Source organism: Trifolium pratense, linkage group LG2 (assembly GCF_020283565.1).
Source record: "Trifolium pratense cultivar HEN17-A07 linkage group LG2, ARS_RC_1.1, whole genome shotgun sequence".
In the NCBI taxonomy this organism is placed as follows: domain Eukaryota; kingdom Viridiplantae; phylum Streptophyta; class Magnoliopsida; order Fabales; family Fabaceae; genus Trifolium; species Trifolium pratense.
The window spans coordinates 7,630,527-7,654,434 of record NC_060060.1 but is presented as its reverse complement, the minus strand read 5'-3'; the positions used below and the strand labels follow the sequence as shown (position 1 = coordinate 7,654,434).

The following is a 23,908-nucleotide window of genomic DNA, read 5'->3' as shown; positions in this document are numbered from 1 at the left end:
AACTACATGGGGAAGAATCCCATGACAAGAACACAATGGCGCAGACATCAACGCCAACAGAAACTCTCACTTCAGGAGGCTCAGAAGACAGAAAACAACAAAGGAAAACAGGTGGTCGAAGCGACCAGAAGGCCTATGAAGGAAAGATTGTCTCAACCATTGGCTGATCGAAATGTTGATGACAAGCTCGAAGAGGAAAACTTGGAGGATGAAGATCTTCTTGATTCAGATCCTGAATTTGATGTGCTGGTGAACGTAGTTTCTATTCTGCCTGCTGAGTATGACGTATGGTCAGAAGTAACTGAAGGGGAGGATGAGTTCGATGAAAGTGAATTAGCTTTACATAAGCCAATGTGTTATTATGTTATGAATAATGGCTGTTTAGAGGAACAGATGGCCAATTTTGAGAGGCCAACTGAGGGAATGAAGAATCATTTGAAACCCCTCTTTATTCAGGCCAAAGTAAACAATGTGGGGGTCAACAAAGTGCTGATTGATGGAGGAGCAGCAGTAAATCTGATGCCAGAGTTCATGATTACCAAGATTGGTAAGTTTTCTACTGACTTGCACCCTCACAACATCGTTCTTTCGAATTATGAAGGTGAGACTGGTTTCTCACTGGGGGCAATTCAAGTCGATGTAGCGGTTGGCAGCACTGTCAGGCCAACTTTGTTTTTGGTTGTGGCATCGAAGGCCAATTACAATCTGCTTCTAGGAAGGGAGTGGATACATGGTGTAGGAGCAGTGCCTTCGACTCTCCATCAGAGGGTAAGTATTTGGAGAGAAGATGGTGTGGTAGAGAATATCGAAGCCGATCAAAGTTATTTTAGGGCTGAGACACACCACATAACCAAGCATTCATTTGATAAGAAATTGGCGAATATCTCGCCATGTACTGAACAGGGATATGCATATGCCCCTGCTGATAATGTCTACCATTCTGTCAAATTAGATCCAACTCATGGGTTTATTTGGGAGAGAGAGGAGATAGATGATGGTCCATATGTGGATGAAGGCAAATTCCGCCCAACTGGGTGGGACTTTGAAGAATACCACAATGACTAAGCCCAATGCTTGGGCCAAGATTTCGGCTTATATGGCCGAAAACAAAATAAACATGGTTTTGGAAGTGTAGCGTCCTCCCTAAAAATTAAGGCTAATTCTAAGGATGAACTGCTAATCTACTCAACTAGCTAATACAAAAACTGCGCGAAGCGATAAACGCTCGCTAAAACAGTAAAGTCGCCACCGAACTTTATTTATTCCACGCGGCCACGCGGAAAAGGAAAATATCGATAAAACCTTTAAGTGGAAAGGGTGGTCATCGCAACCAAAATTCCGGGTTCGGGAGTCGGTTATGCGAAGGGAAGGTATTAGCACCCCTCGCATCCGTTGTACTCAACGGGAACCTTCTCTTTAGATCTAGGATTAAAATTAGTTCTCGCGCTTGTGTAATGATGCTTTATTATCTGTTCTATACTAATTAAACAAAGAAAAGACATTAAAAGACACTAAAGACTCTTAACATTTTTTTTGACACAAAAAGGGTTTTTTATTAATGTGCTTGACGAGATACACCATCCCGCTCCTACGTATTCCCAGCTGCAATGGGAAATTCAAAGCTACACGCAGTTCTCGGGTAAAAAATAAGTGTTTGTTGGTTGATTTTAATTCACAAAAGGACTCTTTTACACAAACACTTTCTCTTTTTAAACACATAATATACTCTTAACTACACAAAATACTTTTTTAAATACATGGGACTCGTTTTTAAACACATGGAAAAAACCTCTTAAACACATAAGACTCCTTTTCACTTACTCAAAATATTTCTTAAACACATGAGACTCAGTTAAACATTTCTCACAAAAAAGACTCAGTTTAGTGCGTTGCGTTCATTTTATGGTTTTTATTACTTTTTTGAAAAAGAAATAATTAAAAGAACGCCGATTATCCGCATTTCGAGGTAATCACCAAGAATACGAATAACCAGAGAACCGGAGAGCCACATGACAAACCGATCCTTTTTCATTCTATTTTTATTAAAAAAAGACAAGTTTCTTTTTTTATCACACAAATAACTTAACAAAAGAGATAAACTATTCTAATATATTTCACACAAATAACTCAACAAAAAAGGATAAACTATCCTAGCATACTAAACCCTAAAAAAAAAAATAATCTAACATATTTCCACCTTTTTATACTAAAAGAAATAAAAATACGAAAGATAAAACACTAAAAAAGGATAAAAAAAACACATTTTTTAGGTCGGGGGGGGTGCGAAAATGAAATCTGGGGACTGAGCTTAACAAGTCAAGGCCCAACAGTAAAGTCAAGAAGGAGGTAATCCAGTGTGGCATGAAAGCAGAGGCACGCAGTAGACGTCATGGATCTGAGCCTTTTGAATAAATCATGTGGCTGTGATTTAAAAATCACTCAACAGATCTCGGTCACTGGATTGATCGAACGGACGCGTTTTAAAAAACGGAGGGAGCCAATGACGTGTTGCCACGTCATCGTCTTCAACCTCCTTCTCCTTCTTCACGATGAAGAACAACAACAAAGAAGCCATGGAAGCTTCATCAAGCTTCACGGCCAAACAACAACAACATCAAAACTTCGTCAAAAATTACAAATGAGTATATGATTTTGCTTGAAATTTTGCATAGATCATGAATATAAACTTATATTTTTCAATAGATGTTTATATCTCAAAAACAGTTCGAAACTTTAAAACCCCCAAAAATTTGAAAATCTACATTTGTGCGATTTAGACAAAATTAAAGGTTGGAAAAGCTTCAGTGGGTACTAATGAGTAAAAACGTTTAGAAACTTACTTGTTTAGAAGCTTGTTTAGGTGGGTTAACACCTACTCTTTTCTTTGCTATTTTGAACTTTGAGTAAGCCCCTCTTGAAGTGTTTGGAGTGATTTGGGTGAATAAAACTGAAGGTTGGAGGTGGTTTTAATGGATTTCGAATTTTTTGGAAAAGTGATGAAAAGATGAGTTTTTTTGGTTTTTTCTTCTCTGTTTCAGCTCCTAAAATTGCCTCTGACTTGAGCCTTCCTTTATGCTGAAAGGATTAGGGTTTGGTAGATAAAAATGGAATGAAAAACATCATCTTTTGTTCTTGGTGGATGATTGGTTTTATTTGGGAAAAGGTTAAAAATTGTAAGCTTGAAGTAAGGGGAGTGGAGAGTGCTGCAATGTTGTGTTGTTGTGTTTCACGTGAAAACAAATTGTGTTGTCCCTTTTTTTTGATTTTTTTTTTTATAATAATAAAAACAATAATAATAGAAATTAATTAATTTTTTTTTTAAGAAAAGGTAGGACAAAATTAGGGTACAACAGGAAGCCACTATGCTGCAAGAGAATATGGCTGTCGAAGCCAATAATTGTGAAAATGGCATAGTATTGCCAACTATCCAAAAGTTGGACTGCATCTATGATGAAGAACCATTGGGATTTGAAAAAGATCCTTCGAATTCTAGTCAAAAGATGCAAGCCCAGGACCCTTTGGAGGAAATAGATATTGGAGATGGCTCGATCAAAAGGCCAACGTACATAAGTGCCAATATCCCAAAGGACTTACGTGATAAACTGGTTGAACTCCTTAAAGAGTTCAAAGATTGTTTTGCTTGGGATTACAATGAAATGTCAGGTTTAAACAGAAATTTGGTCGAACACAGATTACCTATTCGACCAGACAAGAAACCAGTTAAGCAATCACCAAGAAGGTTTGCACCAGAAATCCTGTCTAAAATCAAAGAGGAGATTGAAAGGCTGCTGAGAAGCAAATTCATCAGGACTGCCAGGTACGTCGAATGGTTAGCAAATATAGTTCCCGTCATTAAGAAAAATGGTTCTCTTAGGATATGTATAGATTTTAGGGATTTAAATAATGCTACCCCCAAAGATGAATATTCCATGCCTGTAGCAGAAATGCTAATAGATTCAGCAGCAGGTTTTGAGTATCTTAGTATGCTAGATGGATATTCTGGATATAATCAAATTTTTATTGCTGAAGAAGATGTGGCAAAAACAGCTTTTCGATGCCCAGGGGCCTTAGGTACCTATGAATGGGTCGTGATGCCGTTTGGATTGAAAAATGCTGGAGCCACATACCAAAGAGCAATGAACTCAATTTTCCATGATTTTATAGATACTTTTATGCAAGTATATATTGATGATATTATTGTTAAGTCATCATCACAAAATGATCATTTGGTTTGTCTAAGAAAGTCATTCGAAAGAATGAGGAAATATGGATTAAAAATGAATCCATTAAAATGTGCTTTTTGTGTACATGCAGGAGATTTCCTTGGATTTGTGGTGCATAAAAAAGGCATTGAGATAAACCAAAATAAGACAAAGGCTATTTTGGAGACTAAGCCTCCAACAAACAAAAAGCAACTTCAATCCTTGTTGGGAAAAATCAACTTTTTGAGGAGATTCATTTCGAATCTAAGTGGTAAAGCTCAAGCTTTTTCACCATTGCTTCGACTCAAGAAAGAAGACGTTTTCACTTGGGGGCAGGATCAGCAAGAAGCATTCGATGAAATCAAGAAATACTTGTCTAATCCTCCAACTCTGATGCCTCCAATTAGAAATAAGTTTATGAAGTTGTATATTTCAGCATCCAATACAACATTAGGTAGTATGTTAGCCCAAGAGGATGAAAATGGTGAAGAAAAAGCCATATATTATCTAAGTAGAGTCCTTAATGATGTTGAAACTCGATATAGTAGTATTGAAAAGCTTTGTCTTTGTTTGTATTTTTCTTGTATGAAATTGAAGCATTATATAAAGCCTATTGATGTTTATGTTTATTCTCATTATGATGTTATTAAGCATATGCTGTTAAAACCAATTCTGCATAGTCGAATTGGAAGATGGACTTTAGCTCTTTCTGAGTATTCACTTTCATACAAACCTTTGAAAGCAATTAAAGGCCAAATAGTGGCTGACTTTATTGTTGATCATTCAGCAATTGAATCACCCCAGAACTATGTTGCTTTAGAGCCATGGATTTTGTACTTCGACGGATCTAAGCATCAACATGGAACAGGAATTGGTGTCTTAATAATTTCCCCACAAAAAATTCCTACCAAGTTTAAATATAAAATCAATGGTATTTGTTCAAATAATGAGGCTGAATATGAGGCTTTAAAAGCAGGATTGGAAATACTGTTGAGCCTGGGGGAAAAAGACATTAAAATAAGAGGTGATTCAGAATTAGTTTTGAAGCAATTGACAAAAGAGTACAAATGTATTAAAGAACATTTGATTCGTTATTTTGTCATAGTGAATGCGTTACTAAAACGTTTCGATTCGATTGACATAGAACATGTTCCTCGAATAGAGAATCAGGAAGCAAATGACTTAGCACAGATTGCTTCTGGATACAAGGTGTCCAAAGAGAAATTAGAACAATTAGTGGAGATTAAAGATAAACTGATTTCTCATGAGCCAATGCTTTCGGAATTGTCAACGCCAAAACTTGGGGGGGCATATAGGTCCCAGAATGAAATAAATAATTCTGATCAAAAAATAGATTGTAATATTTATGATGAATTCCAAGTTTTTGTCATTGACAATTTAGTGAATGGTGATTGGAGGAAACCAATTGTGGAATATCTGGAAAATCCAATTGGAAATGCTCCTCGAAAGATCAAATATAGGGCATCAAATTACGTAATCATTGGTAATGAATTATTCAAAAAGACCCTTGAAGGAATTTTATTAAAGTGCCTTAGTGAAACTGAAGCATATATAGCCATCTCTGACGTTCATAGTGGAGCTTGTGGTTCTCACCAATCAGGCCATAAGATGAAGTGGCTTTTATTTCGACAAGGCATGTATTGGCCATCCATGTTAAAAGATTGTATAGATTTTGCTAAAGGATGCCAAGAATGTCAAAAACATGCAGGAATTCAACATGTACCTGCAAGTGAACTACATTCGATAATAAAACCTTGGCCATTTAGAGGTTGGGCATTAGATTTAATTGGTGAAATAAAACCAGCATCATCAAAAAATCAAAAATACATAATAGTTGGTATTGACTATTTTACTAAATGGATCGAAGCCATACCCTTGCCCAATGTTGATCAGGAAGAAGTGATAAGTTTTATCCAAAACCACATCATTTATAGGTTTGGAATTCCTGAAACCATCACAACTGATCAAGGTTCAGTGTTTACTGGTCGAAAGATGCAAGAATTTGCTAGGCAAACAGGGTTTAAACTTTTGACTTCGACACCTTATTATGCGCAAGCAAATGGTCAAGTAGAAGCTGCCAATAAGATTATCATTGGATTAATCAGAAAACATATTGCTCAAAAGCCAAGAAATTGGAATAAGACTTTAAATCAAGTCTTATGGGCATGTAGAAATTCTCCTAAAGAGTCAACAAACTCTACTCCATTTCGATTAACATATGGTCATGATGTTGTGTTACCAGTAGAAATTTATTTGCAATCCATCAGAATTCAAAGGCAAATGGAAATACCAATCGACCATTATTGGAGTATGATGTATGATGAATTGGTTGATTTAGACGAAGAAAGGCTAAGAGCGCTTGATACTTTAAGTAGACAAAAGGAAAGAGTGGCAAAAGCTTATAATAAAAAGGTTAAGTCGAAAGCCTTTGATGTGGGGAATTTAGTTTGGAAAGTTATTTTGCCTATGGACAAAAAAGATAGAGTTTTAGGCAAATGGTCCCCGAATTGGGAAGGACCTTTTAAAATAATACAAGTATTTTCGAACGGTGCATATGAGATAGAAGAATTAACTTCAGAAAAGCGAACATTGAATATAAATGGTAAGTATTTGAAAAAATATAAACCAACGCTTTTAGAAGTTAAGATTAGCACAGAGTAAAGATTCGAAATAAAATTGAAATGGCATAAGCAAAGTAAAAATTCCATAAAAGGCAATTGTCAAGGTTACAAACCAAATAAAATAAAACCAGATAATTGTTCGAATAGTTAAAACTTAAAAAACATAAAAGAAAGTCTAAGGTAAACACTTGGACTTGAAATCTGCATAATGATCCTTGATAAGGCCAACTTCGACGGTTTGGATCTTGATAGCATCTTCGAGAGACTTGATCTCTTCTTTGATCACAGCAGCAGCACTGAAGTGAGCTATTCCTTCTTTTGCAGCTTCCCGAATAGATTCTTGAGTGGTAGCGGCAACAGCTTCTTCAATCTTTGAGCGCTTGTTCTTTTCTTCGAGAATCTTCTTCTCTCGATCAGCAATCTCAGCTCAAAAGATTGTATCTCTGCTTCCCATGCAGCAATGTTATTGTCACACTCTTGAATTCCAAGGCCTGGTTGTTGAACCTGTTGGAGATTTTTGTTGGGGAAGATGCTGCAACACTTGAACAAAGAAGATGTCGCCGATGGATGCACATAAAGATTCAAAGCGTGTTTTCACACTAACCTTTAGGTTCTATTCGCCCCCACCAATAATGTGTATTGGATGCAATTGGGATGTACGGCGAATACCCTGCAGGATACTTTGATCACCTTGTAGTGGTTTGCACTAACACAACAAGCATATCTTTGATAACATTTTACAAAAATATGATTCCAACAATTCACTCATGCATTAATGAAGTGAATGATGATTTAGAAGAAAATGTAAGTGGGAGAGAATTTGGTTTGATTATGTCAGTTTTCTTATGTTTACTGTTTCCAACTTTCTCTATTTATAAAGAGATAACCATGATTTGATTAAGAGAATAACTTCTCCCAAATAACCGTTATTAGCGGTTACAATTCAAAATATATCAGTAACTGTTGGTCTAGTCTATTGGCATGTGTGTGTAACCTTTAACAAACTGATCCCTGTTCAACTCCTGCCTCAACCGTTTTTGCTAAAAATTTGAATCATGATAATTCAAATTAATTGACAATAAAAACGCAAAACAGCAAGACCCAGGAACCGAACCCTGTACCTATAGGTCATTGGATTACACACGCAGCCACTAAGCCATATTTAATAGTTCTGATGTATTTCTCAACCTTAATCATTATATCCAGTAATACAATGTTTTATTTCCAAGTTTATATATTTTGGAAATATCTCTAACAATCCCCCACCATTTACAAAATATAACTAAATCCATATTTCTGGAAATATCATGGTTTCAGATAATGGTATCTCACGATTTGAACCATTACTTAGTAAGATAATGTGTTCCACTTATCCCAAATAGACATTGGTAGACAAGCTTTGAACCAACTATTCATTTGAACAAGTGTGCATAACTTACACATGACATCTCGGTGTTATCAAAAGAATTATTAAATTTGACACATTTAATAGGGCCTTGTGTCACGTATCCTTTTCATGAAAATTTAAGAGTCAAACCCTTGAACTCTATGAAGCGGCCTCACTTCATTCTCATATAGGTACACTATATCATAAATGCACCCATAATTATGCATTCAAGCAAATATATGCTATATGTCTATTAAGAGGAAAACCTCATCCTACCACTTTCAATCTTATGGTCCAAGTACTTTTACCCCTTGGGATGTATCTATTATCAAGTACTTCAATCACTCTAATAGTGTACTTTCACCATTGAACTCAAGACTTGATATTATTCAAGTGTGAGTTGAGTTTCCACCATTGGTGATCAATTAGATTCGGGTTTGTATCACATCCCTAATGATGTTTTCAATGATTTTAACATCATATCCGAAGACACCATAACCTTGTCAATCATTTCGTCAAATAATTGCAAGTTTTTCCACTTAAATAATTTTGAATATTTAATCACTTTCATAGCTATGCTATTTATATATTCTTGATAGTTTAACCAACTATCACAAATTCATGACTTTGAGTCATTCAATTACTTTGTATTTTATACAAACTCATTTTAAATCATTTCACCTTTGTTATTAAACTAAACCATTTAATAACAAGCATTAGATTTAAAGTTTTCACTTTCGTTTCAACATTCACCGAATATCATTTATTCAAAATATAAAACATGTATAATAATGATCATCAAATTTCCAATGATCAACAATAACCATAATCTTAAAATAACAAATTATGAGTCACATACATGTTAATCATACATATAGTCAAATCTAAAAAACACTTAAGAATTAAATTTCAATTCTATAAAATAATACATGTCATATTGCTTATCATACACATGCATTAAACATGAAAATTATTAACATTAGCAATCATAATAACTTAAATTTTATAGTCTCCACACACTAAGCATGTCTGGCATCATGAAAAGGCATTTTATTAAACAACCTCTGGTGGTTTTCGATATCATACCATATCATTTTTATTTTTATTTTATTTTATTTTATTTTATTTTATTTTATTTTATTTTTTTTCAAAATAATCAAATTATAAACATTGCTACTAAATATACATATACCAGTATATACCAATATAACTATCATGACATTTTACACCAAGGTAATTAGTTAAAAACTCGTGACTGCAATTGAAAAAGAAATTTGGAAAACATTGATTCAAGTTAGTTTAAAACTTTTTACAGATTAATCAAACAATCTTATTAAAAGCAAAAACAACAATTTATGCTTATAAGAATTCATGAAAATTAGATATCAATCTCTATAATAATCATACAAGAACAATAATATAAATATAAATCACAGCATCATGTTATAAAGCATTACACACAATAAGTTATACAAACCAAATTACAAATTCATAACTAGTTACAAGCAAACACACTTAAATTACAACATTCCCATCATCGGGTACATATTATATATTCTTAAGGGTGAGAAATTTCTAGAAGTGACTTCTATGCAACAAGATGATCCTCTTGTGCACTAGAGTTCTTCTCTTTGTTCAACTTTTTCAAGAACTTACATTCACTCTTGAAATGTCCCGGTTTGCCACAATGGAAGCAACTTCCTCTCTTTCTTTTCTTTTGTCCATGTCCATTGTTGTTGTCATGAACATTTTCTCCATCTATATCCATATTATCCTTGGATTTACTAGACTTTCCATCCACCAAAACATATACCTTCTCATGAGCATTTTGATTCTTAGTATCATCCTGTTTACGATACTCTTCTTCAACACGAAGGTGATTTCCTAACTGCTCAAGAGAAATATCTTCTTTCTTATGTTTCAGGGACTTTTTAAAATCTTTCCATGATGGAGGAAGTTTATCTATTATGGAAGAAACAATGATTGTTTCATCCATATGCATTTTATGTTGCTTAAAGTTGTTAAGAATTCGTTCAAGTTCATATAATTGTTCCATCACTGGTCTAGAGTCTACCATGTTATAATTATTAAATTGAGAGACAAGAAATTTCTTACTGGTAGCGTCTTCCAACATATATCTTGTTTCCAGTTTCTCCCATAGTTCCTTTGCAGAACCGCTACTTTGGTAGATGTCAAAAAGTGAGTCTGATAATCCATTGAGAATGTGGCCCATGCAGATGTAATCATCATTTTCCCACTTCTGTTTGTCTCTTGTTTCAGCAATTCTTTCATTTTCCCTCTCTGTTGGTCTTGCGGTATTAAGAACATACACCACTTTCAAGGTTGTGAGAAGGAATTTCATCTTTTTCTGCCATCGGTTAAAATGGCCTCCATCAAACCTCTCTTATTTCACAAAATCAGAAGTCATTTCTTTGAGTGATGCAGCCATTGATTAAGAAAAATAGAACCTAAAGATTGTTGGAGATTTTTGTTGGGGAAGATGCTGCAACACTTGAACAAAGAAGATGTCGCCGATGGATGCACATAAAGATTCAAAGCGTGTTTTCACACTAACCTTTAGGTTCTATTCGCCCCCACCAATAATGTGTATTAGATGCAATTGGGATGTACGGCGAATACCCTGCAGGATACTTTGATCACCTTGTAGTGGTTTGCACTAACACAACAAGCATATCTTTGATAACATTTTACAAAAATATGATTCCAACAATTCACTCATGCATTAATGAAGTGAAGGATGATTTAGAAGAAAATGTAAGTGGGAGAGAATTTGGTTTGATTATGTCAGTTTTCTTATGTTTACTGTTTCCAACTTTCTCTATTTATAAAGAGATAACCATGATTTGATTAAGAGAATAACTTCTCCCAAATAACCGTTATTAGCGGTTACAATTCAAAATATATCAGTAACTGTTGGTCTAGTCTATTGGCATGTGTGTGTAACCTTTAACAAACTGATCCCTGTTCAACTCCTGCCTCAACCGTTTTTGCTAAAAATTTGAATCATGATAATTCAAATTAATTGACAGTTTGCTAGAAACGAAGCGGTTACCCTTTAATGCTATGATACCATCTGTTCGAAACAAGGAGAGTGAAAATGGTGTATATGACAAAGTACTTTAAAAATGCCATTTTCTTATTTCATTCGAATCATTCAAATCGAAACAGGCATTTTTGGGGGCAATTTGTTATCCCATATTTTAGCTTGAGCTAAAACATGTTTTCATCTCTAATTCCAAAGACATTCATTACTAAGAAGTTTGTTAAATGGCTTTAAATAGTGTCAGGTTTTAAATGTCTTCAAAAACAAGAGAGTTTAACTCTCTTATCATTTAATGAAGGTGAAGGTAATGTCTTTAAGAATAAGAGAGTTCTGATGGAAAGTATTCTTCAGATAGCTTCATATGAGTCTGCAAATTATGAAAAGATGCTGCTTTTTAAATAGAAGGTTAATTCGATTGAAATTAATAAATCGAAACACTCAAGATTGTGGACTTAGAGTATTTTCCATCCTTCAAATGTGATTCGACTTCGACAGTTACAACGGTTCAAAGCCTTGGTTTATTTCAAATGCAAAGGGACGCGTGGCCAAAGTTTAGTAGTTTAACGTTAAAGTAGTCGTTATTTAGTTTCTCTATAAATAGGAGTTTGTATAGTCGAAGTAGGGGTCACAATTCATTTACACAAATTCTCAAACACTCAAAGTACCCATGTTAAAGCGAGAAACGAGTTACTCGAGAAAGATGTATGAATCAGTGAACCATTCTATTTTCTTTGTAACTTTTACATTCCAAATGCAAATTTACTTTTCATAAGTCTTTATTTTCTAAGCATTTACAAACTCTGCATTTAATCGGTTCTCTCATTCGAGTGAACACCCTTTTATTCGCATTCAATTTATGTTTCATAAACCAAACACATTGTTCTTTTGCAAAATAAGGATATCTTTAACGATGAACATTCGAACTTCTTTTTCCATGCATGAATAATTGTCCCGAGATTTACTAGTTGATCTCTCAAGTAATTAATTTAAACTAGCGGTTGTTTACCAAAAATCAGTGTAAACAGTGACTCAGTGCCTTGACCGGGTCGATCACCTGTCCGGGTTTTAAAACATTGGGTATAACGATTTGTCCTTGATCTTTCTTGCATTCAAGAATTTTGACGAGTTCATTCAAACACCATATTGAAGAAGCATAGTTTTTTGAGAAGATGACTAAAGATGCATATGCCTCTTCAATGGCTTTGATAAGTGTTGAAGAGATCTCATCTCCTTTTTCAAGCTCATTTTCGTCAATATAGGTTCGAATTTTGTTGCTCAGAGCATCATAAAGATGGCTTGTGAATTTTCTACGAGTATCCTCACCATGAAAGCTAATAAAAACATCAAATTTTTTCGAACAAGAAGCTCGTTTGCATAGCCATTAATTACAAGGAAAATATTTGGCCTAATTATCAAATAAACTCATTTTAATTGTATATTAAAATATGAAATAGCAAGTGGTATTTCATTTCGAGGTTATTTCGTTGGTCATCATGATTGACAAATTATTACTATAATCTTCTCTTTAGTTTAGATTAATTTAGTGTCCTCATCTCAGCAGCAACGCGTTTTTATATTTGTCCTTCACCTATTGATATTTTCATTATTATATTAATGTTTCTTGACTTTCTTCCACCATAGTTAATCATAATTAACGGTTCCAAATATAAATGTAGAAAATTTTAACAGTTCTTTTTTCTTCATCAAATAACATGAACAGAAATTGAACACAAAAATCATAATTTTTTTTTTTTGGCTTTCACCACTAGGGAGTAAGTTGTTGGATGGTTTTAGTTATTGATGTATTAGTAATATTTTTTATCATCTATTATTTTTTTAATTAATATTTTGGGTTAATATGTCTTTATCCCCTGCAATATGGCCGATTTTTGCTTTACCCCCAGCAAAATATATTTTTTTGATTACCCCTCGCAATATCAAGATTCTATCAATTACCCCCCTGAGTTGACAACGGGGATGCTGACTATTCATTTAAGATGACATGGCAAGTATATGTGACTTTTCTTTTATTTTTAATTTATTTATTTAGTGAAATGTTGCCACATAATAAACTAATTTAAAAAAATAAAAAATAAAAATCTAACAACTATTCGTCATCCAAATCCCAATTTCATCACTATACCACCAACAAATTCATCAATAAAATCAACAAATCCAAAATCAATCATTTAGGAGGATTAAATTCAAGAGAGATCTCCACCACCACAAACTCAAAGACACACACCACGAACCCATGAGAAAGAAAAAAACCCAGAATCACAAAAATCACCACCGCCATGAACTCACCACCACCACGACCACACGAAGGCGAGCAGATAGCAACCCAAAAATGAACAAACCCAAAAGAAGCTCCTTTGAAGCAGACACAAATAGATTAACCATCAATAACTCCTAAATTAGAGAGAGAGAGAGAGAGAGAGAGAGAGAGAGAGAACATTAACCAGATGCAAGTAATGATAAATTAGTGAGAGTGACTTTTCTTCTGTAACAACTAAAAAAAAAATCATAGTGGGTTATTGGAATGAGATATTGTGAGAAGAAAATGGGTTGTTGGAATTTGAGGATGAAGGTTGATTTTGATTTTATGAAGAAACAATTGGTATTTTTTTTTTTAAGCAAAAACAAATGGGTTATTGGAATTTGGAGGAAGAGAACGATGAATGCACATGAAGAAACACCATTTTCTGATTTTTTTTTTTAATTTTAAAATATGATGAGGCAACATGTCACTAAATAAAAAAAATTAAAGAAAGGCACATATACTTGCCATGTCATCTTAAATGAACAGTCAGCATCCCAGTTGTCAATCCAGGGGGGTAATCAATGGAATCTTGATATTGCGAGGGGGGTAATCAAAAAAAATTATTTTGCAGGGGGTAAAGCAAAAATCGGTCATATTGCAGGGGGGTAAAGACCTATTAACCCTAATATTTTTTTATTTGTAACATACCGAGTATTATATATAAACGTACTATGAACCCAAACGGCGTACCGACTCTGTATATCCCTGCGTACCTAATTCTTTGAGAGTTACGAACCGCGTACAGTGAATTACGAACCGTGTGACTATGGTACCGATTGAACATCATGATTCAATTGACATGCACCTATCATAAAGCAACCTAATTATTATTAGAAGAAAATAAATCGTAGAAACTCCATCTATGAGATATACTGAACAATTACAGAAAAGGTTTGAAATGAATGAAGTTTGAGAAACCTTTACTAAGATGGTCGGCACTCTAAGTCAGATTACTGGATCTCTTCAATCATTTTACCACTTCTACCATGTTAGGTCTCATATCAGGCATTTTTGCGACACATGCCATAGCAATGTCCAACATTTGCACCATTTCTTTTTCCATGTTTTCATACTTTAGCTCATCATCGAAAAGCTCGATTGTCAATTGCTCCTGGATGACCGACCGAACCCACCTAGAGAGATCAATTATATCATAGCGTCCACGAGATTGTAGAGGCGACTGAGGCGCTATACCTGTAAGCAATTCGAGAAGGAGGACACCAAAGCTGTAAACATCTGATTTATGAGAGTGATTACCGGTTTTAATCACCTCAGGAGCGCGATAACCTGCAACTCTAGAACGTTTTGCAGGAACATTGACAAGTGAGGTCAGGCCAAAATCAAAAAAACAGCCCTCTTTATCTTGGTTGAGGAGGACATTTGAGGACATGATATTTCCATGTGTGAATTTGGTACCTCCGACAGAATGGATGTGCACAATTCCTCTAGCAGTTCCAAGAGAAATTTTTACTCTCGAGTCCCAATTTAATGGAGTTGTTCTTCCACCTGATCGACTTCCATGCAAGAGTGTGGATAAGTTGCCAGCTGGGACATAGTCATACACCATATATCTCTCATCTTTCCAAAAATAATAAGCGCGAAGCGGCACAACGTTTCTGTGTTGTCCGACCCTTTCCAAAATCTCCATATGTTGTTCAAACTCCTTTTTGCCTACCACAACGTTGACTTTCAGCCTTATCACCACAACTATCATTGCCTCCTCTTCCTCCAATAATAATGTAGCCTTATATGAGCTGCCATAGCTATCTTTTCCAAGAACTTCTGCTGGAGCTCTAAGTAAGTCTTCAAGATCAAAATTATATGAACATCCTTCCAAGAAAACCAACTTGTTCTTCTCAGGTTCTTGCACTTCACTCACAAACTCTTCTTGCACTTCACTCGCAAACTCTTCTTTCGGCTTATTAAATTTAGACCACAGTTTAACATATAAATCTTTAGCTAGAGTGGTCTTTTTTATGCCACATAATCCAAGGGTTCTAACATCATTTGATTCAGTTTTCGCCAAGTCAGTCTCTTCATTATTTTTCTCAATTCCAACAATTTTCTTATCAACTTCAGATGGGTGTTTACGATTCAATTTTTTCAGAATATCTTCGACAATGTCCTTGATGAAATTTGATTCAATCCTGTAATTTTGAGAGTGCCACCCTGATAAATTAGCTGCTTCAGTGAGAGCATTTCTCCATTTTTGCAACTTAATTTCATCTTTGTTGCGTCTCAAATCTTGTTCATGCTTTTCAAAAGCTTGTCCATAACTCCCAACTTGATTCCTCACATGTGATGGATCTATTTCGTAAAAAACAGGTATAACAATTTGTCCATGATTTTTCTTGCATTCAAGAATTTTGACAAGTTCATTCAAGCACCATTTTGAGGAAGCATAGTTTTTTGAGAAGATGACTAAAGATGCATATGCCTCTTCAATGGCTTTGATAAGTGCTGAAGATATCTCATCTCCTTTTTCAAGCTCATTTTCGTCAATAAAGGTTCGAACTTTCATGCTCAGAGCATCATAAAGATGGCTTGTGAATTTTCTACGAGTATCCTTACCATGAAAGCTAATAAAAACATCAAATTTTTTCAAACAAGAAGCGCTTATGGTTTGTTGCATAGCCATTAATTACAAGATTTTTCTTTTGGCCTAATTATCAAATAAACTCACTTTAATTAATATATTAATAGCAACTGATATTCCGAGGTTATTTCGTTGGTCTTCATGATTATTATAATCTTCTCTTTAGTTTATTAGATTATTTAGTGTCCTCATCTCAGCAGTAACGTGTTTTTATATTAATGTTTCTTCCACCATAGTTAATCATAATTAACGGTTGTGTTGTGAATCCGAAGAAAACCACACCAATAACTTTTAGTGTGTGGGACAAATGAATTGAAGCAACCAAACAAAATGAATGAACAATAATCACACAAAAGCTAAAAACAAGTAAACGCGATAAAGAACATAGATAAATGTTTACCCAGTTCGGTTAAAACCAACCTACTCTGGGGGAGAGAATTCTCCGTTCCACTATCAATAGAAACACTTGATTACAAAGATTCAATACAAAGAGTCCTAAGAATTTAGAGTTTTCCTAAATTCTACCATTTTCTCGAATCTCTCCCCGTAACCAAGAGATTCAATCAATAAGTGTTTAGAAGGTGTTAGAATCACTTTCCCAACTCTAGATTATACCCAAGAGAAACCCTCTTGATCCTAGCTTGATGTTGGTACCAAAAACCCTTGATAAACCTTTCTCTCTCTTCCTGGCGGCTGCAGAAAATGAAGCAGCAGTATATATACTGCAGACTGCGCCTCATGGAAAAATGGCAGCAGCTGAGGCTGCTTCTGCGCCTCATGCCCAAAAAATTGGCGCCTCATGGTGCCATAGGCAGCAGCAAAACCATTTTTCTGCTTTTCTTCAATTTTCAAAGGCAATATCCAACAATCTCCAACTTACCTTTAAATTGATGGTGATGCCAACTTCCCACCAACCACCATGATTACACCACACCCTCTTCGAACCCCTAAATGATTTCGTACTCTCGAAGAATTTCTTGCCTCCAACCGACCTTAGAATTTTAGGTGGTTCCACAAGTTGTAACCTCAAACTCTCCTCGTATCCAACTACCTCCAACAGTCCTACAAGTTGTAACCAAGTTTGATCACCTTTGCTTTCAATTGCCTCCTTGAAGATCTTCCAAGTTTTTCACTTCTTCAAACATAATCGAAACATAACTCACAAGATCTCCATAGCCATACCACTTTGGTGTACCTCCACCTCAAACCAAGTTTCCTCCACCAAAGCCTCAAAATCAGTATATCCACTGTATCTTCCACCTAGGGTTGTCAATTTGCATCCGGTGGAGCGGATCCCCGCGGGGATTGCCCCGTTCGAAGCTCTGAAAACAAAGATTTTATCCCTGTGGGGATGGATGCAAAAATCCCCCCCCCGCAGGAACTTTGGGGCGGGGATCGAGGACGAAGCATCCGTCCTCGCTGATTCCCTGAATCCGCCTGTTCGAAGCTCTGAAAACAAAGATTTTATCCCTATGGGGATGGATGCAAAAATCCCCCCCCCCCCCCCCCCCCCCCCCCGCAGGAACTTTGGGCCGGGGATCGAGGACGAAGCATCCGTCCCCGCTGATTCCCCGAATCCGTCCATATATACACTATATATTATTATTATTAGTAGCCAAATGTTTTTCCAATGTTTTTAGTATGATTATTAGTTCATTCCCGGAAATGTCGTACTTTGCTATGGAATATTTTGGCTGTTAGGTTTTGTATGATTATTAGTGGCCAAATATTTTTGCAATGTTTTTTTGTTATGAATGCATTATGTGTTTTTTTATTATTTAAAAAAGAAAGATGTAAAATATTTATTTTTTAAAATAAATAAGACAGAAAAAATAATGTCATACTACCATCATAATTTGACCGAAATATATAGAAATTTTGTTAATATTTGATATATGTGGATCTACGCGGGAACCGTGAGAATCTGTTGGGATGGGGATGGGGAAAAATATTCCCCCGTGGGGACGGGGATGGAGGCAAAATCTCCCCCGCATGCACTTTGGGGCGGGGAACGGGGAAGCTTCCCCCGCACATTCCCTGCCCCGTTGACATCCCTACTTCCACCTTAGCAAAAAATTTCAACTACTCCGAAACACACTTCAAGTCATTGTTAGTCTACAACACGTCCCGGTTAGTTCCACCGCCTAGTAAACTTTGTTTCACTAGTCCAACTAAACCAATGTCACTAACAACTACCAACCGAAGTTCCACAACTTAACAACACCATGAGTATCACCACTAGTAACCGATGCATTATCAATAATAGTAGAACCATCTAACAAGTATCTACCTAGATTCTATGCAGCAAAGTTCAAGAAAATACCCTATAGTGAAAATACCCTACTATCTAAAGCATACAGTACGTTATTCCTGCAACCGAAGTTGTCTATAGTGAAAATCTTGATGCTAATTTTATCAAGTCAAGCAAATTTTCCTATGCAGTAGTCATTGTGGGAGAACCCCATTATGCAGAGACATTAATTGGTGACAGATTGAAAATAACAATAGCTGAACCATGCTCAAGCACCATCATATATGTGACTCAATTCAATGTGTAGTTGTTCTCGTTATTGGGCGACCGATTGTGATTCAGCCATATCTGTCAAAAATTGATGCACTTGTAGCTGCATGGCTTCCTGGCACTGAAGGCCAAGGTGTTGCCGACGTTCTCTACGGTGACTATGGATTCACGATCAAGCTGGCAAGGACATGGTTCAAGAATTCAACACTTCTTCTCTATGAGCATTGAAACTGTTAAATACGGATTTATTAGTTCATGTTTACCATCCTAATGCAATTATGAGATTCAACACTAGAATAGAAATGTGTTTTATGGTGTCTTGACAATTTTAGTAGTATAAACATGTCATTTTATTTGAACAGAAAATAACTTCATTTTGAAAGGATGATGTGGTTTTTTGCAGAACTTCTTTTGTTGTGAGCTTAAGAGCCTGGCTTATAATATGATATCCTTTATACTTGTAATGTCTCAGACTAATTGTCACAACTTACAACACCATAATATATAAGAGTACTAAGAATAAAACACAATCATTAATGATAAATACCAACAAAAGTAAGACACAAAAGAAATTAATAAAATTAGGATGAATTATTGGTTTCTGTACAATGGCAAAGCCTATTAACAGTATTGCTTATTGATGTAGTTTCACATTGAAAGGATGGATTATTACAAGCGTACACCTCTATGTTACTAATCCACTGCTTTAAGGCATGCTGCTAAATGAAGGTTACGATTTTGTCTTATCGTTTTGCTTGAGAATTAAGAGAAAATAACGTTTAGACTCTTCTAGGTGTTTCAACAATAAGAAAACTGTCTAATGAATTATTTAAGTGTCATTACAATTTATCTGGTATAACTTTCTAGAATATATCTGGACTAATCCATACCAAAAAAAAAAGGCTTTAAATGGGGCCCCCCGTAAGTGGACGGTGGGATTGGTCCCCTCGGACCATGTTTCCAAAAAAAAAAATTCTAGAATATATCATGAGTAATTGTCAAAGACTTGTAATTCCACAAATTGATCGGTGTTGTAACTCATCAAACACTTGTAATTCCACAAATTCAACTCTACTACTAGAGCACTATATAGTGATTCTACCACTCATCTATAAATAAAATTGGGGTTTCAACGTAAGGTGCATCAGTAGCTCAGTGGTAGGATGGTCGGCTGTTAACCGATTGGGAGACTAAGCTCCAACAATGTAGAAAAAGTTTGTTACGTACAACATCGAGTCCACACCTAATTGATTCTTCCCTTACATTTTCAATGAAGCAATGATGCTCTCAAATGTTTTTTTTTTAACAGCACAAAAACAATTGAAATACAACTAACAAATATACATAAGAATTCATTCAAGGAAAGCAACCTAACTATTAGAAGGAAAATAAATAATTAAAGAAACTCCATCTATGAGATATACTGAACAATTAGACAGAAAAGGTTTGGAATAATGAAGTTTGAGAAACCTTAACTAAGCATGCACTCAATCTTGTATACCATTAAGTATCACTTCCTTGTTAACAAAAAAGCCGTAGTTAATCAATCTTTTTTTGAATGAATGGTTAATCAATCTATGGAGTCTGAACATTTGAGTCCTTAGATTTATTTTCTTCGGAAGATGGTCGGCTCTCTAAGTCAGATTACTGGATATCTTCGATCATTCTTACCACTTCTACCATGTTAGGTCTCATATCAGACATGTTTGCTACACATGCCATAGCAATTTTCAACATTTGCACCATTTCTTCCTCCTTGTTTTCATACATTAGCTCATCATCGAAAACCTCGATTGTCCATTCATCCTGCATGACCGTCCGAACCCAACTAGGGAGATCAATCATATCATCGTGTCCAAGAGGCGCTTTACCTGTAAGCAATTCGAGAAGGAGGATACCAAAGCTGTAAACATCTGATTTATGAGAGTGATTACCGGTTTCAATCACCTCAGGAGCGCGATAACCTGCAGGTCCAGAAGGTTTTGCAGGAACATTGACAAGTGAGGTCAGGCCAAAATCAAAAATACAGCCGTCGTTATCTTGGTTGAGGAGGACATTTGAGGACATGATATTTCCATGTGTGAATTTGGTACCTCCGACAGAATGGATGTGCGCAATTCCTCTTGCAGTTCCAAGAGAAACTTTTACTCTTGAGTCCCAATCAAATGGAGTTGTTCTTCCACCTGATCGACTTCCATGCAACAGTGTGGATAAGTTGCCAATTGGGACATAGTCATAAACCATAAGTTTTTCATCTTTCGAAAAATAGTAAGCACATAGCGGCACAACGTTTGTGTGTTGTCCGACCCTTTCCAAAATCTCCATATGTTGTTCAAAATCCTTTTTTCCTACCACAATTTCTTTCAACCTTATCACCACAACTATCATTGCCTCCTCCTCCTCCAATAATAATGTAGCCTTATATGAGCTGCCATAGCTAACTTTTTCAAGAACTTCTCCTGAAGCTCTAAGTAAGTCTTCAAGATCAAAATTATAAGAACTTCCTTCAAAGAAAACCAAATTGTTCTTCGGCTTATTAAATTGAAGGTGAGAAAACGGTTTAATAAATAAATCTTTAGCTTGCTTCAAATAAATAAATAAATCCTTAGCTAGAATGGTCTTTCTTATGCCGCCCATGCCCCACCATCCAAGGGTTCTAACATCATTATTAACTTCAAATGGGTGTTTACGATTCAATTTTTTTAAAATATCTCCGACAATGTCCTTGATGAAATGTGATTCAATCCTACCATATGAATAATGGAAAGGGAAAGAAGGTCAACATTCTTGTTGTTCAAATAATAATAATAATAATAATACTTATGCATAGCTGTGATTATTATGTTTGTTATGTTTTGAGTTGAACAAACTTATCTAATAAATTATCTAACTCATACAAAAAATAGAAAACAAAATATGCCCATGATATGAAGTAATTTATAATTTATATTAGAAATTTGAAAACAAACAAGTCATGTTATTTACCTGTAATTTTGAGAGTGCCACCCAGATAAATTGGCTGCTTCAGTGAGAGCATTTCTCCATTTCTGCAACTTGTCTTTGCTCTGCCTCAAATCTTGCTCATGGTTTTCAAAAGCTTGTCCATAACTCCCTCTCTGATTCCTCACATGTGATGGATTTACTTCATAGAAAACAGGTATCACAATTTGTCCTTGTTCTTTCTTGCATTCAAGAATTTTGACCAGTTCATTCAAGCACCATTTTGAGGAAGCATAGTTTTTTGAGAAGATTACTAAAGATGCATATGCCTCCTTAATGGCTTTGATAAGTGCTGAAGATATCTCATCTCCTTTTTCAAGCTCATTTTCGTCAATAAATGTTCGAACTTTCATGCTCAGAGCATCATAAAGATGGCTTGTGAATTTTCTACGAGTATCCTCACCGCGAAAGCTAATAAAAACATCAAATGTTTTCGAAGAGGAAGCGCCTATGGTTTTTTGCATAGTGATTACAAGAAAATTGTTGGCCTAATATGGTTTTTTGCATAGCCATTACAAGAAAATTACTTGGCCTATTTATCAAAATATGAAATAGCAAGTGGTACTTCGAGGTTATAAGTTCCACGAGGTTTCGTTGGTCAGCATGATTGACAAATTATAGTATTCTCTTATGTTTAGATTAATTTATTATAGGCCTCCTCTCAGCAGCAACGCGTTTTATATTTGTCCTTTACCTATTGGCATCTTCTTTAGTAATATGTTTCTTCCACACACAGTTAATCATATTTAACTGTTCTCAAGAGTTTTTTTTCTTCATCAAATTACATGTATAGAAATTGAACACGAAAATGATAATTCTATAGTCAAAATTCTGCCATAATTATATCTTTCTTTTTCTCTAGTGTACAAGGAAACTTTATTCTAGTGCAGTAGACAAAAAGCCAATATTATTTTACAGCCTAAACGTTCTGCAGAATTTCTCTAGTGCAGTCAGTATTTTACCTTTCCTCCATTTCGATGGTAGTCTCGTATCTTCTTTATTAACAAGTTAAAATAAAAACATATTTTTAAAAATGAAAACAGAAATGTTTTCATAAGCGGGAAGTGATATATTTCCCTTTACAATATTAAGTGGCATGTTATAGCAGGTAAAAATGGCATTAAAATTTGAAATAGCAAGGGTGATTTTGTGGTTTGATTCGTACAAGATCTCAGAATCGACCTTCGGCCCTACATATAAAATGCATTGCAATATATCTACCAATTGAACTATGATCACACGATGCTAAAATTTAACTTTTAAAAATTATATTTTTATCCAAAAACGTTATAAGTATCCCGTAAATTATAATATTTTGCTTAACTAATTTACACACAGAGACTAAGAGCAATTTGTGTGTGTGTGTGTGTGATTATTATTCAGCAATATCTAAAGGCTTGAAATATTTGCCATCAATAAGATAAGTTCCAATGCTGAGCCGCACTGCCCACACATCTTTTGGCTTTCTTGAAACAATTCTGCACCAAGTGTAGTCATATATTATAATTAATTACACAATTGCCAATTTATACAATTCACATTTTATGCTCACAAAATTATACTATCAGGGTCAACACATAAATTTAATTTTCTAAAAATTATTTAATTGGATATACTTTTATACTTTACCAAATCAATTAGTGCTGTGTGTCAAATTTGAAGAACGAAATTAAACAATAATAATAATAATAATAATAATAATAATAATAATAATAATAATAATAATAATAATAATAATAATAATAATGAAAATACCTTCCAACATCACCAGGTTTGACTAAGCCAGAATTAACTCTGAGGCAAGGGACAGAAGCTGCAGTTTTGATCATCTTTGGAGCTTCAATGATAATAATGGGAGACCCTTTATCCAACTTTGAACGTTTTTCTGACAACTCATTCTCCTCTGATGAGTCTTTTGAAATTGATTCACACCTCACTAACGCTAATGAAATATTTGGTTTCTGTTGTTGATATTTCAAGGTGCTGTTGAACTTCAAAAATGGCTTTGTTGTGATAGCACAAGAAAGGTACAAAGACATGCTTGATTTGTACCTTCAATGTTTTGGAAATTTGGTATGGGTCAAAGTGTTTGTCAAAGCTCTAACCATTTGCAGTGTATGTGAGGAAGGAAAATTAGGATAGATAGATATTATAGAAGATAAAATGTGTTTGG

The 23,908-nt window shown here is 35.0% G+C and overlaps 2 protein-coding genes across 3 annotated transcripts in view; both read right to left on the bottom strand.

Annotated features, from left to right (window-relative positions):
• LOC123909956 (probable inactive receptor kinase At5g58300) overlaps window positions 1-22,822 on the bottom strand; it is a 28,822-nt gene extending 6,000 nt beyond the window's left edge. The window contains exons 1-2 of one of the 2 annotated variants that reach the window (XM_045960911.1): window positions 21,721-22,822; window positions 19,972-21,481 (exon numbers count right to left, since the gene is read on the bottom strand). In XM_045960911.1, the coding sequence (XP_045816867.1) occupies window positions 20,380-21,481; window positions 21,721-22,199 (1,581 nt within the window). In that variant the 5' untranslated portion in view covers window positions 22,200-22,822 and the 3' untranslated portion in view covers window positions 19,972-20,379. Of the gene's footprint in view, window positions 1-19,971; window positions 21,482-21,720 lie in introns of those variants that run through there. The other variant, XM_045960910.1, reaches the window with a different exon arrangement.
• Window positions 22,823-22,978: 156 nt separating this feature from the next.
• LOC123909960 lies at window positions 22,979-23,908 on the bottom strand. Its single transcript, XM_045960914.1, has 2 exons — window positions 23,491-23,908; window positions 22,979-23,213 (listed from the first exon to the last, which is right to left on the bottom strand). The coding sequence occupies exons 1-2, from the start codon at window positions 23,772-23,774 to the stop codon at window positions 23,111-23,113; spliced, it is 387 nt and encodes a 128-aa protein (XP_045816870.1). The 5' UTR covers window positions 23,775-23,908; the 3' UTR covers window positions 22,979-23,110.